This window comes from Ahaetulla prasina, chromosome 3, assembly GCF_028640845.1.
Source record: "Ahaetulla prasina isolate Xishuangbanna chromosome 3, ASM2864084v1, whole genome shotgun sequence".
Classification (NCBI taxonomy): Eukaryota; Metazoa; Chordata; class Lepidosauria; order Squamata; family Colubridae; genus Ahaetulla; species Ahaetulla prasina.
In genome coordinates this window covers 192,564,962-192,583,890 of record NC_080541.1, presented here as the reverse complement: position 1 = coordinate 192,583,890, position 18,929 = coordinate 192,564,962, and the positions used below count along the sequence as shown (strand labels likewise).

The window sequence follows — 18,929 nt, the reverse complement described above, 5'->3', positions numbered from 1 at the left end:
TTCAGTTTTTACAGAAGCACACAGTATTTTGGAGTTTGAGACAGTTAGGGGGAGAAATCGTTAATTTGCAACCAGGGAACATTCTCAATTTGAACTGCCACTGCAGGTAGCAACTGCATTTGCATTTGTAAAAAAAATAATAATAACCTTTAGCGGCAGCCGTTTTCACAAATGTACGTGCCCAGACTTTAATGTCACGCTAATCACTACGATGCAATTTTTCCAGGGAATGGTGGCGATGTTACACAAACTGCATTATTCAAGAACCCGAAAAGGCACCTTTAGAGGTAAAAAGGAGTTCTTACAGAGAGGAAATTAAAGCAACAAATGCCCTTTGAACGGAACTTGCACAAGAGGAGGTAGCAAGCCACCGTCCCTTCTTGCTTTGGGAACAATTTCCAGGAGGACCCGAGCCGCCTTCTTGCTTTCCCGTCCCTTGCCAAGATTTGGCTCCTCCGGGATTTAGCTGGCGAAACAAATTTATCCGCGCACGCAGACCGCCGGATGGTGCGGTTGCTCCTCCAAGACAGACACTGTACACTGGCTGTTCCAGGAACCCTCCCTCAGCGCCAGAGATGGCTTAGGGCGGCACAGGCGCCTTCTCAGCCCCCGTCCCATCCACAACGGCGGGAGGGAGGTGCCCAGCATGGAATAGCCGCGCTTTTTTTTTTTTTAATGGACTCTCCCAGACGCGAGGCCTCAACCCGCCCGGCTCCCCGAGATATACCTTCCAGCGCCTCGAATATCGCCTGCGCCATCTTGAAGCCGAGGCAGCCACAGCAGAAGAACCTAAACGGGCATTATGGGAAGACGAGGGAGGGACGCTCCGCCGCTAGGGGGAGCGCGAGGCGATGAGGTAGGGAGGGGAGGTTGGCTCAGGGAATAGCCTGGCTGGAAGGGGCGGGGCCTCCTGGCCGTAGAATTAGCGAGTTGGGTCTGTCCCTCGGCTTCCTCAGGGAGGGGACCTTATCTTTTAATTTATGTAGAAGAAATGTCAGAGTTTCTTCAGGAAACTTTGTGTCTAGAGCAAAAAGGAGAGCAAAGGAAAAATTTCGCATTCTGCGATCTGAACCTAGGGCCAACCTTGTTCTTCGTCCCGGTTGGCAAGAGTTGTATCCGTGATATTGCCACCAACATCAAACTCCATTTCAATTGAATTTGAACAGGAGATCCCATGGCTGGACCATTTTTCCAGATTTTGGGGTCTTCCATGCCTCTTCATCGATTCCTCCTTTTTCGCATCATCTTGTATGACTTGTTCATTGGAGAACATGATAGTTCCTATGATATTTTGTATCTTTTTTATTGGTCCCAATAAAGGTATTGTTCAACTAAGGATTTGGACGTGCATTTAATAGGACCTATGTGCAGCCTAAAAGTTATTGCAGCAGACTGTAATATAGGGTACTTATCAGTGGTGAAATCCAATTTTTTGTTACTACCGGTTCTGTGGTCCTGGGTGTGGTATGGTTTGGTGGGCGGGGCAGGGGAAAGGATACTGCAAAATGTGTGGCTCAGGCTGTAAGAAGCCTGTTATTAAACACAGCTGCCTGCAATTACTGCAGGTTCTAGTCCCACCAGGCCCAAGGTTGACTCAGCCTTCCATCCTTTATAAGGTAGGTAAAATGAGGACCCAGATTGTTGGGGGGGCAATAAGTTGACTTTGTATATAAATATACAAATAGAATGAGACTATTGCCTTACACAATGTAAGCCGCCCTGAGTCTTCGGAGAAGAGCGGGATATAAATGTAAATTTAAAAAAAAAATCCCCATTCCCACCCCACTCCAGGGGAAGGATACTGTAAAATCCCCATTCCCTCCCCACTCCTGGGGGAAGGATATTGCAAAATCTCCATTCCCACCCCCCTCTGGGGCCAGCCAGAGGTATATTTGCCAGTTCTCTGAACTGCTCAAAATTTCCGCTACCGGTTCTCCAGAACCTGTCAGAACCTGCTGGATTTCACCCCTGGTACTTACATATTTTGTTTAATATTCAGACTCAGCCACCAAAGCCAGGTGTAGGATAATAGAGTTACAGTATGTTGCCCCTTTCTGCCAGATATTCAGCTACAACCAAAACTGATGAGACTTTCATTATCGGAGTAATTTTCTGAAACACCCAGAACATGTTCTCAAAATTTCAGATGTGCTCAACAACTCTAAATTATGCTCACCAGCCTAGATTTCAGCTATGGAGCTCATGTTATTTCCGAACTGCTATAAGACAATATTCATGTTCCACTATGTGTAGCCTCAACAATGGCCTCCATGGGAAGGGAGCCAACCCTGAAAAGAACTCCAAATGTTAAAGAGTAATGGGGAAATTATCTTTGTGAATAACACTGATAGGAATCAAAAAGTTTAAATCCGTCCCAGAAAATGGAAATGCACCCTATCAAAGCAAAGTTTACATTTTGATGTAGCATCTGGCATGACTTATTAATAAAGACATATTGAGCCAGTAGGAACTGTTAACATCTTTGTGATCTATCAGAGGGCAGGGTGACTGACCATCTCTCTTGACTTAAATCCATAAAATAATTCAACCTTACTGTATTATCAAGAGATCCTATGAAATTCAGTGAATTAGTGTAGGATCTGCGTTTTGTCCAATTTATACTCCATTTTTTCTTCCAGCCTTTCTCTATAATGCCTTTTGACTAATTGTGCTAAAAACTCTTTTTATCAGATCAACAAATTTATAAACTAATGGTGGTTAATCCACTGGGCAGGCACTCCAAACCTGGGAGGGATTTAGGGGCTCACTCTGTCAAAACATATTTTGCTTGGAAATCTTTCTCAAACCAACATCAAAAGAATTCCATTTGTTCTCCACGGATATCAAGTATCCGATTGACAAGAAAAGCAAACTGATATCCTATTTTCATATAAACTACCTGTTTACTCTTAACGCACTCTTGTTTAAAGGGTGAAAACGAAACATACTCATAAATAATGAGAAAAAATGAATTCAGTGTCATGATCTGGCTCTACTTATAAAGTAAATTATAAAGCAAAGAGGAATTTGTGTTGCTTTTCATTCATGTTATCTCTAGTAAAATAACAGTTTCAAGCTTTTGAAAACAAAACTCTGCCACAAATGAAAATATGAAAACATAAAAAAGGAAGTCTCCAATTAACCTGTGGTTAACTTCATGGGAGGAAAATCAGGAGTCTGATAGAATATTTTTTAACAAACATTTTTTTTGTATTAGAAGTCATAAGACAGTTACATATAGTTTTCTTGGCATTGTTTTAAAATGGTTTGTCAACAGAATAGAACAGAACAGAATTCTTTATTGGCCAAGTGTGATTGGACACACAAGGAATTTGACTTGGTGCATATAGAATAGAATATATAAAATAGAATAGAATTTATTGGCCAAGTATGATTGGACACACAAGGAATTTGTCTTGGTGCTTATGCTCTCAGTGCACATAAAAGAAAAGATAAATTTGTCAAGAGTCATAAGGTACAACACTTAATGATAGTCATAGGAACAAATAAGCAATCAAATATTAAGAAACAGTCAATATAAATTGTAAGGATACCAGCAACAAGGTTACACTACCTTCTTCGGGCTAGTGTGCATGTCTTTCTCTGTGTGTGTTTTAAGTTTCCAATCTAATTTAATCCTTGGGATTTGGTAATTTTCCATTCCAATCAGATCTAATCCATTGACAATATAGACCATAATTATTAGTCCATATTGTAAAATTGGGGATTTAACAAAAAGTGATGTTACATTTCTGCAAAATAGATTAATTTCCCATAATATTCAGAATGACAATTGTGATGACATGCCTTCTGAAAATGCTGTACTTTAGTAGTACTATTTGGTCTGGTTCTTAAATGACTGACTTCTTTTAAAGATGCAAATGCTCAGTCTTACATATTGGAAAAAAGAACTCAAACACGAAGTACATACTTGATGGACATTACCTTGCAGATGACCCCCACCCTGTTAAAGACCTTGGAGTTTTCATATCAAATGATCTAAGTGCCAAAGCCCACTGCAACTACATAGCAAAAAAGGCTCTAAGAGTTGTAAACCTAATCTTGCGTAGCTTCTTTTCCAAAAACACTACACTATTAACCAGAGCATATAAAACATTTGCTAGACCAATTCTAGAATACAGCTCGCCTGTTTGGAACCCTCACCACATTTCTGACATCAATACAATTGAACGTGTTAGGTTTGGGCAATAACGAGGCAGGAGACCAGGGTAGTGACAACAGCTCTTTAATATACAGTGAACCCAGCAACCTGGGCTGGGGCAAACCTCTCTTTATATACAATTCGGCCGGTGGCCTCAACCAATCAGCAACGTGCTAATTCCCACCAAAACTTTTAAAGATACATTACACTCCTTCCCTCCCAGAAAACACTTTACTCATATTTGCATACTTTTAGCATATTATTACTCTACGTAGTCGCGCAGGTACACTGGGCGTTTCCTAACTCTCCCAGACCTGCGCAGTTCATTTTCTGGGAGTGAGTCGAGCTGACGGGAGGGACTGCTCGTTCCTCTCAGCTCCTCCTCCAGGCCCTCCGGCCTTGGATTACTTGCCGAGTCGTGCCTGCTGTCCTCAGGAAGGACCGGATGGTGTCGCTGGACCTCGTCTGAACCAGATAAGTCCCCCGTTTTTTCTCGGCTTGAGTCAGCTGTGGGTTCAATCAATGAGTAGTCAGGGCCCGTCCCATCTATCTCTGGTCTAGTGTTAATTCTATTTCTTAGCTGATCTATGTGGCGTCTCCACACCCGGCCGTCCTCTATCTCTACGAGATACGACTTGGGGCCCGTGGTGTCTATGATTGTTCCCTTTAGCCAGTTTGGGCCATCACCGTAATTGTGTGCCCATACATAGCTTCCTATGGTCAGTTCTCTTGTTTTGCCTGGTGTTGTTTTGTACCCGTCTGGCGTGTAATTCGGGTTTAAACGGTCTAATGGGCATCTTAGTTTTCGTCCCATCAGTAGTTCTGCTGGGCTGCGGCCAGTGGCTACACAAGGGGTTCTGTGTTGTACCGTTAGGAATGCATCAATTTGTGATTGCCAATTTCCTGGGGCACTTCTGGACAATGCCTCTTTCGCGCTCCGGACGAAACGTTCAGCAAGGCCGTTCGTCGCAGGGTGGAAAGGCGCCGAGAGGGCATGTCGGATGCCCTCCTCTGCCAAGTACCCCTCAAAAAGTGTCGCGGTGAACTGTGGCCCATTGTCTGACACTAGGGTGTCCGGCAACCCGTGCGTTGCGAAAAGGTGCCTTAGTGCTGAAATGACAGCTTCAGCGGTTGTGGATTTCATTAGGATGATCTCCAACCATTTGGAGAATGCATCCACCACTATTAGAAACGTTTGGCCATGGAAGGGGCCGGCGAAGTCTATATGTATACGGGACCATGGGCCTTGGGGTTTCTCCCACTCCCGGATTGGGGCCGTAGGTGGTAGTGGTCTGGACTCCTGGCACACTTGGCATCTGCCAACCTTGTCGCTAATCTCTTTGTCCATTAGGGGCCACCACACATAGCTCCTAGCTAAACCCTTCATTCTCACGATCCCAGGGTGACCTTCGTGCAGAAGTTCCAGAACTTTTCCCCTCAGTTTCTCTGGAACAACCACCCTATCCCCCCAGAGCAGGCAACCCCCTTGCACTGATAATTCCCCGCTTTTCTTAACAAATTCTTTGAAACGCTCGCGAGCGGGCCACCCCCTTTGAACCCAACCAATTACAGTTCTCAAGGTAATGTCCCGATATGAAGCCCGAGCCACCTCCTTAGACGTGACTGGGCCAGAGTCCAGAGAGTCAATTAGCAGTATGGGTGTCCCCGGAGTGGGGTCCTCGATCGCCCCTGGCAGTGGGCATCTGCTTAATGCGTCCGCATGTCCCAACTCCTTTCCTGGCCGATGCCGCAGCTTATAGGAGTAGGCAGCTAGAAAGATAGTCCATCGGGTCAATCGGGGCGAGAGTGCCACGGGTGTTGGCCGGTCGCCGGCCAGTAACCCTAGTAGTGGTCTATGGTCAATAATAATTTCAAAGTCTCGACCGAAAATGTATTCATGAAATTTTTTCACTCCTGAAACTATGGCTAGGGCTTCCCTATCCAACTGACTATAGTTCCTCTCTGCCGAGGACATTGTTCTGGAGTAGAAGGCTATCGGGGCTTCTGTGCCATTCGGGAGTCTGTGGCTGAGTACGGCCCCCACCCCATAGGGGGATGCGTCGCAAACTAGCACCACTGGCATTGTGCTATTGTACTGGATCAGTAGACTATCGTTCGATAGTAGGTTTTTTACTGCCTCGAACGCCCTAGCTTCTGCTTTTCCCCAAGACCAAACAGCATTCTTCCCCAGTAACTTATGTAGCGGCTCGGCAACGGTTGCCTTATTTTTTAAAAAGACCGCGTAAAAGTTCAATAGGCCCAGAAATGCCTGTAGCTCTGTTTTGTTTCTGGGTGCTGGGGCCTTTTTTATCGCCTTGATTTTGCTCTCTGTGGGGTGAATTCCTTCCTTGTCTATTCGGTAGCCCAAGAAATCTACGGATTCTACCCCTATTTGGCATTTGTTCAATTTAACTTTTAGACCGGCTGACCGGAAAATGCCCAAAACTTTTCTCAAACGCCCCTAGTTCTTCCAAATTTCGGCGGATACCAATACATCATCAAAATATGGTACCACCCGGAGCCCTTGCAGAAGTCGCCCATTAAATTTTGAAAAGGCCAGGTGCCACACTCACCCCAAACTGTAATCTGGTACATTTAAAGCACCTCTGTGTGTTACAATTGTCTGGGCTTCGCTGTGTTGGCATCTACGGGCAGCTGTTGATAGGCTTGGGCCAAATCTAATTTGGCAAAATGTGCCTTGCCCCAGCGAGTGCAGCAAGTGTTGCACCACTGGAACCGGTAAGCGCTTTTTGCAAGGCTTTGTTTAAAGTTGCCTTGTAGTCAGCGCAAATTCTAACTGACCCATCTGGTTTTACTGGGGTGACGATTGGCGTCTCCCATTTTGCATGGTCGACTGGTACTAGTATCCCTTGACTGACTAGTTTGTCTATTTCCGGTCAATCTTGGGCTTAAGGGCAAAGGAACCCTCCTCGCTTTTAACCGTATGGGGCTACCTGAGGATCTAAGTTGAAAGAAATAGGGGTCCCCTTGTACTTGCCCAGGCAGTCTTTGAAAACATCTTCGAATTCTTCCATGAGGGCGTCCTTTAGGTTAAAGTCGTTTCTGTAGATGCCAGTCACTCCCATGCCCAATGCTCGAAACCAGTCTAGTCCCAACAAGCTTGGCAGGGTCCCCTCGACTATCGTGATGGGCAGGGTTTTCTTGTGTGGTCCGTACTCGAAGCGGACGGACGTTGTCCCTCGAACAGGGATGCGATTCCCTTGGTAGTCTTGAACTTTTAGCCGCTGTGTTCGCAGCGTGCGCTTGGCGATGTTCAGCAAAGCTTTCGCAAAAGTGTCCCAGGACATGATTGTGATCGCTGACCCTGTGTCCACCTCCAGTCGGCATGGCACTCCTTCGATTTTTGGTTTTGTGAAGATTTTCTTCTCTAACCGGGTCGCTGCACGACCCACTATCACGGTCGTTCGATTTGACTCCGCGCCCTTTTGTTTTGACCAATCACGGGTCGCCTTGCCGATCCCGCTCTGATTGGTTGGTTTGAATTTTCGGCGGGAAGGTTGGGGTGCTCGACAGACTTGAGCCAGGTGCCCCTTCTTCTCCCACCGCCGACATGTAGCGTCCTTGAACTTGCATTGTTGACGCTGGTGTTGCCCTCCGCAACTTCCGCAGTCATCCCGGTCTTCTTTCTCGGTCCCCGGTGTGGAAAACTCCTTCCTCATCCTCGCCGCCTGATTCGGTCTGGATTTCTTCGTTGTGGACGGAGTTGATTTCGCCGCCATTGGTGTGAGCGGCTTTTGTAGGGTTTCCGCTGCTTGGGTGGACATCTCATGAGCTCTGGCTTCGTCCAGAGCGTTTGCCAGCGTTAGGTTGCTCTTGGATAGCAGCCGCCTCCGCAAACGAATGTCCCTGACCCCACGGATGAGTTGCTCCAACAGTTCCTCATCCACATCTCGGTACCCACAATATTTAGAGGCTTTCCTTAGGGCGGCCATGTATTCGCTGATGGACTCGCCCTCTTGCTGTCTGCGCTCTCCAAATTCAAAACGTTGCACGTATTTGGATGGTGTTGGCGCGAAATGGTTCTTCAGTAGGTTCTGCAGAGTTTGCCACGATACCGATTGTACCGGCGTTGGCTCTGCCAGGGCTTCTGCGATGTCGATGACCTCGGGACCGCAGTGGCTCAGGAAATACGCCCTTTTTCGGTTGTCTGGAACTCCTTGCAGTTCGTTCGCCTCGAGGAAACTCTCGAAACGGGTCATGTATGTTCCCCATTTCTCCTTGGATGGGTCGAACGGCGCGGGCGGTGTGTAGCTGGCCATCGCTGCGTTTCTGCCCTGATTTTGCTGGGTTCGGTCCTCGTAGTGCGTTCAGCTCTTTCCTGGTGCTTTTAGCCTCGGAAATCCCACCTTCGTCGCCAGTGTTAAGTTTGGGCAATAACGAGGCAGGAGACCAGGGTAGTGACAACAGCTCTTTAATATACAGTGAACCCAGCAACCTGGGCTGGGGCAAACCTCTCTTTATATACAATTCGGCCGGTGGCCTCAACCAATCAGCAACGTGCTAATTCCCGCCAAAACTTTTAAAGATACATTACAGAACGTGTCCAGAAATATTTTACAAGAAGAGTTCTTCATTCCTCTGAAAACAACAAAATACCTAATCCCACCAGACTTGAAATCCTAGGCTTAGAAAACTTGGAACTCCGCCGCCTTAGACATGACCTAAGTTTAACTCATAGAATCATCTATTGTAATGTCCTTCCTGTTAAAGACTACTTCAGCTTTAATTGCAATAATACAAGAGCAACCAATAGATTTAAACTTAATGTTAACCGCTTTAATCTAGATTGCAGAAAATATTACTTCTGTAACAGAATCATCAGTGCTTGGAATACTTTACCTGACTCTGTGGTCTCTTCCCATAATCCCAAAAGCTTTAACCAAAAACTTTCTAATATTGACCTCACCCCATTCCTAAGAGGACCATAAGGGGCGTGCATAAGAGCACAAACGTACCTACCGTTCCTGTCCTATTGTTTTTCTTTTTCTCCTTCTTATGTATATATATGCCTCCTAATATTTACTCATATATATGTTTATACACTATATAATCTTTTTTGTATGATACTTATATATATTGTTGTGACTAAATAAATAAATAAATAAATAAATAAAATAAATGCAGACAGAGAGAGAAACTGTTGAATTGCCGCTCGAATAGCCGGCAAAGGAAAAGTTGTAATTACAGGACGGTACACTTTTCTTTGTCTGTAACTTAAATCTTCTCGCGAGTTTAGAGCGGAACTAAAATTTAGGGGTTGGTTTTCCGCTTGGACATTTTTTCCTGAAGCTCTGCTTCTATGCCTTTTGTGTTTCAGTCGAGTTGTTTCCCCGGATTGACCGGCTGCTAGATCGCAAGTGTCAAGGCTGAGGCGATGGGCGATCAGACGATTCTCAAGACTTTGCTCTACACCATCAATTCTCTCTTGCAGCAGCGGAGATATCAGACCACGCTGGCGGTGCTGAAGGGCTTCCGCAACGGAGCGGTGTAAGTTTGAGCTGGGGACCGTCTTTCTTTCGCATTCCTGTTCGGAAACTATCGCCGAAGGTGGCGGTCAGGGACGAGTATTTACGCCGATTTCACTAAGAATTGAGCGGGAGGAAGCAGATTTGCACTTCACTGCTTTCGGCTGGGCTCTCTTCAACTTCGCTTTCGCCCTTCTTCATCGTCCCCCGCTTTGTGGGATGCTGCAGTAGATTGCCTCGTAGTGTCTGCTTGATGAGAAAATAACTGGAGACTGGACCCCTTTTTACTGATACGTTTTGTTTATAGGTATAAGTGACGTTTTGTGTGGGCAGGTTTAATCTAATGACAGATTCTCCCAATCTTCTGTAAATGAGGTTTCAAAATATAGACACAAGCTGAGTGACCGATCAGACTGTCAATACGCTTGTTTCTTATGCTTTATCTGCATTTCATTTCAAAATTCTTATGGTTGATTTCAAAGAAGTATTACTGACCAAGTAATGATATGTCTGCTATTAGATTGAGTTTTCATTTCCTTTTAGAGGACAGTATTGGTTCAGTATATACTGCATTATGGTAAAACACTGCTGTATATATAAATTTACAGAACAGCAGTGAGCTTAGGTGATGCTTGCTAAGGTCTGGGTACACCTGGATTTCATTTTCAATCATTCATACTTAATGCTTACCAATAAATCCTTTTTTGTTTTCTTCTTGTAGATATCTCCAAAATTTCAACTATCATTCTAATAAAGCAATTGTTATTCTATACATTGTTTAATAGTTACCTAGGTCAGCTTCTGCAACATTGTGGCTAGATATTTTAAAATCATCTCTGGTGTTAAGAGTAAATTTTCTTCGAAACAAACAAACTCGGTGTTCTCTTATGAACAAGATTATCTTCCTGTTCTTGGCTGTTTCTATATTTTCAAAGCATTTGTTATCATTTCCCCATGATAATAAGGAGTATTCTAAGAAGTTAAAAGTGAGGAAGAGGTTTCAGAACATTATTTTAGTGATACACTAAATCTGCGTATTCAGATTTATGTGCCACATTAGGCAAGCATGTTAAGTCTTTCAGTGTAGAACAAACACAACCTGTTTGTGCAATTTATATCCCAATATACATGGCAAAGGAGTTGTGAAAGATGCTGATTTGTCATCCAAGAACTCTATCCCCGTGTTCTGCTGTTTTCAAGCTACATAAAGCAATAATTAGGAGTCCTTGGTGCTCTCTGAGCTTGCTTTTCTTGCAGGCGTTTCATTGCCCTAACTAGGTAACTTCATCAATGCAGGTAAGGACTGCTGCTGCTGTCAGTTTGTATTCTGGTATCTTGCCTGCCTGGGGGGTGGGGGAGGGGGAATCTTAAGAGATTCTTTGGTTGGGCTGTTTACTGATGGCTTTTGGCAGTTTCTTGATTGGGGTATTGCTTACTTGCAATAATTGCATTCAAGCACACATTAAACTTTATTTTACTGACAATTGTATGCATTTTCTTTATTTTTGGTAGTTATGGAGCCAAAGTCCGCGCCCCTCATGCTTTGGTAATGACATTTCTCTTCAAAAGCGGAAGGTACATTTCTCACAGCATCTGTCACTTACAGAATAAAGTCATAGAAGTTGAAGAAGCCTACCTTGTTTGTGTGCATATTTTTTTTAAATATAGGTAGACCTTCACTTACAACCATTAGTTTAGCGACATTACTGCAAAAATTGACTTACAACTGGTACTCACTCACACTTACAATCATCCCCACACTCACATGATCAAAATTTATGATGGTTGCAGTGCCCCAGGGTTGATTGCCATTTGTAGTCTTCTGGAAGCAGAAGCCAACTTCCAACAAGCAAAATCTTACTTAACAACCCTTTGAGTTACTTAACAAGTGCAGTGATTTGCTTAACAATTGTGGCAAATAAGGGCATAAAATTGGGCATGACTCAACAAACACTATTGTTTAGCAATAGAAATTCAGGTTTCAGTTGTGGTTGTAAGTCAAGGGCTATCTGTAATCTTTTAGTACACGTTGTGATTTCTTGTCTGCATTCTTAATGTTTCTGTTTGGATGTTTTTCACTGAATTAAATATATTAGGACAGGAAAAGAAGAGATTGTCATCCTTTTTCTACTTAAATCAGGCTATAAATATATTTAATACTGTTTTATGGCTATTTATCCATAGAAACAACATTTTCTAGGAAATCAAGGGGGTAGGGGTTATGATGGCAATCTAACAATACAATTTTGCATATATATTATCAAGCAAGTTTCACTATGTCCAATACAGTTTATGATACAATCATATCAGCCCTTATGTAGACATAATATTACAATCTTATCCATTGTTAATGTGACTCTGTAGTTGAAGATTCATTAATTTATAGATGTTCTCCTGACTAAATATAATAGAATTGAGCTAGTAGATATCAGTAAAATTTCCTTCTTTGAATTTTTAATAATTTTAACAATTTTAGTCATGTCAGATTTAACTTAACTGCTACTCTTTGCATGTTAATTCAGTATTAATTCCAATGTTATAGTTTATACAACTATAAATGTTTTTAAAAGTGCCACAAACCATAAAAATTATGAATATTTGAGTACATCTCTATATTGACTAGAAAACATATTCATGCTCTTTTATTAGAAACAGATTGACTTATGTGGCTTTAGTTTTCTAATATTTTTTGAAAGTGAAATGAAGATCATTGTTACTTTTTAATGTACATCAGAAGCAGTGACCAGTAAATATTATAACTGATTTATAATATTTTCAGGGAAATAACGTTATGTGTAATAATTGTTCCTTGTTTCTTCCCTTCAGCCTAAAGGAAAAATTGAAAGCAATTCTTCAAGCTACCTATACTCATTCCAGAAACCTGGCCTATTTTGTATTCACTTATAAGGGTTTAATGGCCATGCAGTCACGAATGCAAGGAAAGAAGGTTCCATTTCAGTCTTTCCTCGCAGCCTTCATTGGGGGCTGGTTAGTGTTTGGGGAAAATAATAATATTAACAGCCAGGTAAGCAACTGTGTTGTTTTGTGTTAGATTTATGGTTCTACTGATCTACTGAAGAATGAAAGGGAAATTAGAGAAATTTAGTAAATTATACCATCACATTCTTCCATTATTAATTTTTGCGTATTTGCCACAGATGGAGTAGTGAATTTATCTGAATACAATTCTTTTGCCTCTTTCTTTCACTCTAGCAAATTGTAAGAAAGGGATTCGTAATCATAATAATTTGTTAAGCTTGTATGCTGCCCAATTCTCAACTACTCTGGATGGATCACAACAATCACATTACAATAACATTAATAAAAGATAAAAGGTGGCAAGTGGAATGAAGCAAGGGGTTTCACTTTCTTGTACCAAAAGTTTGGGTGAAGAACCAAGTCGTCACAGCTCATATAAATAATAGTAGACTAGGGTACCTTTGGGTTTTGGGGACAAACTTATTCCAGAGCGCAGGCCCTGCTATAAAGAATATCTGCTATCTATTTGCTAACCACACTCAATGAACATTTTAACAAAATATAAGTATTGTTATTCAAATGGTAAACCCATTTAGAGAAGCATTATTTCTTCTGGGATGAAAAAAACTACAATTGATACTTCACATTTGTAGATAATTGTGGCAGAAGAATGCCTATCTGTGTTGATTTTTCATTGTAAAAAATCTAGGTATAATTTGGATGCTTTTTAGGAAATGTACTTTGCACACAGTTGCATTTCTTTTGAAACCAGATGATAACTAGAAACAAACCATTGTTTTCCTACAACTGGGAAAGGATTAATTTACAGCTGGTATTTCTAGCATTGGAATTAGGGATAGAGGTAAATTGTTGCTGAACTTTATTAAAATGCAAGCCGGCTGGTTAAAATTAGAGATTGATTTTTGTATGAAAGAATTTGATGATCTCCTAAATTGAAAGTTATTTCAAGTAATCTCATTTTCCTCTTGTGATAATTGCCTAATTTTAATTCAGTATTTTTTCCTGAACAGATAAATATGTATCTATTATCTCGTATCCTGTTTGGCTTATCTCGATTGGCAGTAGAGAAGGGTTATATCCCACAGCCCAAACAAGATCCCTTCCCACTTTTTGCTGCTGTGGTTTGGGGGATTGTTCTTTGGCTCTTTGAGTATCACCGGCACACTCTACAACCATCACTACAATCATCCATGACCTACCTATATGACGACAGTAATGTTTGGCATGATGTTTCTGACTTCCTTGTACATAATAAAAGATCTACTACCAAATAATCTTTACAACTATTTGGATAATAGCACATTCCAATGGCAGTTAAAAAGATGTATATCTGAACATCCTTCGCGATACTGAACATTTATTTATATTAACATTGGATATGAATGTCTACTTGAAGTCTGTCCACAATGTTTGGTATAGATTGCTGATTTCTATTGGTTAGAGCTTGAAACAGAATATTTTATAAGCAAAATATTTTCTTCCTTTTTTCTTCAAGATACCCAGCTTCCCCTTCTATGCTATCAGCTGAGGGAAATATCTCTTTTAACTGTTTTAAAATCAAGAAATATGAATTAAATGTTAAAAGTTAAGGATCAGATGACGCAAGTAACTTTTGCAACTAGGTGCACAATGTCATCTACAATTTCTTCAGCAACAAACAAATTTCTTCAGCAAACAAATTTTCTGCACGATGGATATCATTTGATAATGATCTTGGTCTATAGTTATGGTACGTGGAAGTGTTATGGCTTATGTTTTGTTTATCCATACCTCTTTTCTAGATTGTAGGGGCAGATAACATATCAAACAAATTTTAAAGATGCTTTTTTAAAAAAAATATGGATTTTTAAAAATTCAATTGCATAAATATGACACAAAAAATGGGTTTTTTTAAAGTACACCATCTTAAAAAATGCTTAAGATTTAGTAATGTTAACAAATAGAGAAAAATTAGGTTTTATTTCTTGGATTTCTAAAATGAAAGAAGAGAGCAGAGAGAATGGTGAACATAGGAAGAGTGTCAAATAGGTTATTCTTGTTGTGAAATCCTGTGTTATGATGTGTGTGCAGGGGGGGCGGGGGACAAGAGTGTGAATACTAAAAAAACTTTTCCTTGATTGAAGCTCTACCAGATAGAAAATGATGCAATCATGCATACTCTGATCATACAGTCAACAGGTAGAATTCTGCCTAGCAATCCACCAAAGTGCCAGATGGAGTATTAGATTTTATCCCATTCTTTTATTAATGAATACAGATAACTGTGTATTGCATTTTTTGAAATTTATTTATTATTAAACAATTTTATATGATCACCTGACTCACACTGATTCCAGGCAGTGTATAACTTTAAAAATCTACATTTTTTTATTTAAAGAAAACCACCCTAGTGCAGCAGCAACAAAATCAGACAAACCATTTACTGATTCAGAATGGGGTCCCCAAGCCCTCTGACAAAACCATGTCTTCAAGACCTTGTGGAAAAACATCAGGGTAGAGGCCAATCTTATCTCTGGAGGAAAGATGTTCCAAATATTTATAAACCAATCATGTGAACTGACTAAAGCTAGTCTTTCTGGGTCTTTTCCAATCTTGTACAGATGCACATAAAATCAATGTGAATTTCTTATTTTAAAAGAACAAAAAAGAGATGAAATGGAAGATCTTGCAAAATGTATTTGCATAGCAAGCATAGCTCTTCCTAAAATGTTAATTTCTTTTCGTAATTTCATCTCTTTGTGTCAGGGTTGTTAAACTCACGGCCCCTAGGCAAGATGTGTCACACATTGGCCTTACCCACCCCTGGTTTAGCAAAGGGGAAAAAAGTTGTGTTATGTCACATGACGTGTCATCACAAGTTTGGCACACCTGTGTCATGAATACTACACTAGGTGGCCTCATAAACTGCACGTACACACACACTACTGCTGCTGCTAAAAAGCTAGGTTTATAAATTAAAATGTCTGCTATCCTAATCTCATTTTAGAGTAATCACTTTTAATACAATGAGTATAGTGAAAAATCTGTTTTTAAACACCTTTACACAAATTGAAGCAGCTTTTTTTAATTGAAGAAAAACAAATGTACTTTTGTATGTGCTGGAGTCTTATTTGAAACAGGATGCTTTAACCTTGGTTAAAGATACAAAACAAGACTGATTATAAGACATTAAAATTGCTGTTGTATTGAGTTTTTATTTATCATTGAAAACTTGCTTGTAAGTTTTGTATTTAATTTATAGGACCACAATATTACTGTGGCTTGTTAATTCTTTTATCACATGTCTTTACCTTGCTTGTTTGATATATTTGTTATCTTGCAACATTAAGTGTCTGTTCTCATCAAATAATCTGTGGAAATCTATTGCCTTCTTTCTGAATTCATCTCATACAAATGTTTGAAAGCCACTATGCCAAAATCACTATCACATCTTGTTTCATGTTCAAAGGAATAAATACCATTCTGCTTCAGAATATTATTGATATTTTGGGCAACGTCTGCCCTAAGCTTTTATTGGTTCTCTTTTCACATCATTGCTTTCATGCAGTGACACCTTCTGCTGCCTTCTCCCTAAACAATGGGCAGTATTTCTTCTAAATTCTTCTAAAAGTTGAAGGATCAGTATATTTTTAACCAGTACTTCAAATAGATTTTAGATTTTTCTGTGTTTCTTTTGGTCTGCAGTCATCAAACTGAGCTTTTTTTTTTTTAAGCATATTGTTTAAGACCCTGTCTGAACTCACACAAAGCACAGGACTGTAAAGCAAATCATATGTGATCACTCCACTACTGTTCCTATAGCTTATAGATGAGGATGAATCCCTTCTGCCACTAATGTGACTGAACAATGCTGGTGTGTACTAGGGAAGTGAACTAGAAATAATGGGTCGGTCCAAAGACTCTTGGATACATAAGTTCCATTCCTCACTCTTTCAAATTGTATTGTTTAGCAAGCTAAGTATTCTGTTTGGTTTTCATGCTAATAAGAAAGAAACACAAAAAGAATAAGGCGACTGTTTGGAAATCCAGCTCCCAGGCCGCCTGTCCCATCAAAATTAACCAAGTACCAATTATCTCAGCCCTGAAGATCAAAACAGATGCATATGTGAATTGTGTTAAAAGCAGTTCAGCGAAGGTTTTACATTGAGAACATTTTAACAGGAGAACTGGATTCCTGATCTAAGAAAAAAATCTATCCTTACTTAATATGCCATGATTTTATTAGGCCTGAAAAATATTTCCAAGAAAATAATATAAAAAAGTATCTGCTATATTGATATTATATAAATTGAGTGAATTATTTATACTATTTAAACTGAATGAAATAGATCTAGAAATTCTGTTGAAGCAGCTTTTAAAAAAACAAAATAGAAAATGAAGGAGATTGAAATAAGTCATTATCCTAATTTGAATAGGAAAAGTACAATGTCCTAGATAATTCAAAAGTACTCCACAATAAGGTTTTCCCCATCAATGTTTACACTTAACTATCTATAAACACTATTTAACATAAGCTCCCTGATGTGAAGGTTTGTGAATCTTAATTGATATTGTAGGTGCAGAGTCTCAAATAGTATTAACTAATGGAACATATTTAACAGTATAAAGAATGTATAAGTACTTTTTTGTTAATATAGGAACTTTTCTGTGGGTGTTATGGAAGTTTCTCCCTAGATTCTTTTTAACACTTCATATTGGCAACAGCAAATGGCCATTTTATGTGTATTCCTGAATTTAGACGTTTTGGAAAATAGCCATGTGTTTTTTATGATAATAGATTTCCCCCATTCACTGGAAAAGTCTCTATTCTGTTTTTTGTTCCCTGTTTTCATATGGGTAGATACAAAGGTATTTTTAAAATATAATTTCCAATATAGGCTTTTTTAAGCTGTTGTAAGCTAATCATATTTTTATATGTAAGAAATATTAAATGGCTGTACAGTACAAGTAGTCCTCAATTTACGGTTACAATTGAGCCCAGAAGTTAAGCTGCTGAGAAATTTGTTGAGTTTTGCCCCATTTTACAACTTTTCTTGCCACATATGTTAAGTGAATCACTGCAGTTCTTTAAATTAGTAACATGGTTGTTAAGTGAATCTGGTTTCCCCATTGACTTTGTTTGTCAGATGGTTGCAAAAGGGGATCACATGACCTCGGGACACTGCAACCATCATAAATGTAAGCCAGTTGTCAAGTATCTGAATGAATCATGTGATCATGGGGATGCTGCAATGGTCATAAGTGCGAAAAATGGTCATAAGTCACTTTTTTGGGGGAGAGGAGAAATCTTAAGTTTTATTGAAATGCATATTTAAAAAACATGTTATACATCAAGTTACATAAAATCTGGTTTGTTTGATTTTGGTTTAGTGCAATGGGTGAATATGACCACTGTGGTTTATAAATATGAGGTATGGTCTAATGCTTGGCAATTTTAAGATGTGTAGATTTTAACTTATGGCTGGCTTAGAAATTCTATACAGATAGTCCTTGACTTAAGACCATAATTGGGAAACGAATTTTCATTACTAAGCATGTTGATTGTAAGCCACTTAAAGTTGCCACTAAGCAAGATGGGTAACACAGAAGTTTAATAAATAAATAAATTAAGCAAGCAAGCAAGCCAGTTGTTAAATGAGTGACACCCAATTTTATAATCTTTTTTGCCACAATTAAGTGAATCACTGCAGTTGTTAAATGAATCACACTGCTGTTAAGCAAATTCAACTTCCCCCATTGACTTTGTCAGAAGCCAACTGGGAAGATCATGGGACCCCACAGACAATGCAACTGCTATAAATAACTGCCAATTGCCAAGCGACTGAATTTTGAGCACGCGACTGTGGGGATGCTGCAACGATCATAAGTGAAGACTGGTCATAAGCTGTTGTAACTTCAAATGGTTGCTAATTGAATTAAGGTTAAGAAATACTGGTCTAATGCAATATGTAAGGACTTGTTCAGCTTGCTTAAGAAGAAAGACTTAATGTAGGTTTAATCAGTGTAATAGAACAATAAGTTAAATGGTACCTTTGTTTGATATCAGAGTGGTGTGTATTAAATATAAATTATTTGCTTTAAATTGCACTCTGTTTATTTTTATTTTTTAATTGTTCTTTTATAGGATGAATAACCTGCAATTTACAGATTAATGTAAGAAACATGAAAACAGTAACTCTGACCCACATTAAATATAGGAATTTACAAATTGGAAAACTAAAAAAAGTTGAGCGGAAAAGGATATTTCAAAAAAATTAGATTCGTTTTTTAAAATGAAGTTT

General features: G+C 40.0%; 2 protein-coding genes across 2 annotated transcripts in view; one reads left to right on the top strand and one right to left on the bottom strand.

The window, feature by feature from the left end:
• ZNF341 (zinc finger protein 341) overlaps nt 1-828 on the bottom strand; it is a 37,841-nt gene extending 37,013 nt beyond the window's left edge. The window contains exon 1 of the mRNA XM_058176824.1: nt 728-828. Within this exon, the coding sequence (XP_058032807.1) occupies nt 728-758 (31 nt within the window). The 5' untranslated portion in view covers nt 759-828. The remainder of the gene's footprint in view (nt 1-727) is intronic.
• PXMP4 (peroxisomal membrane protein 4) lies at nt 717-18,730 on the top strand. The gene is made up of 5 exons (XM_058176827.1): nt 717-856; nt 9,501-9,670; nt 11,161-11,223; nt 12,475-12,673; nt 13,659-18,730. The coding sequence occupies exons 2-5, from the start codon at nt 9,558-9,560 to the stop codon at nt 13,920-13,922; spliced, it is 639 nt and encodes a 212-aa protein (XP_058032810.1). The 5' UTR covers nt 717-856; nt 9,501-9,557; the 3' UTR covers nt 13,923-18,730.
• Nucleotides 18,731-18,929: the final 199 nt, after the last annotated feature.

Excerpts from the sequence above, each read along its gene's own strand:
- PXMP4 (XM_058176827.1), top strand. The coding sequence starts at position 9,558 with ATGGGCGATCAGACGATTCTCAAGACTTTGCTCTACACCATCAATTCT. Across the intron at positions 9,671-11,160 it reads GGCTTCCGCAACGGAGCGGT|TTATGGAGCCAAAGTCCGCG; the intron begins GTAAGTTTGAGC and ends TATTTTTGGTAG. Across the intron at positions 12,674-13,658 it reads ATAATAATATTAACAGCCAG|ATAAATATGTATCTATTATC; the intron begins GTAAGCAACTGT and ends TTTCCTGAACAG.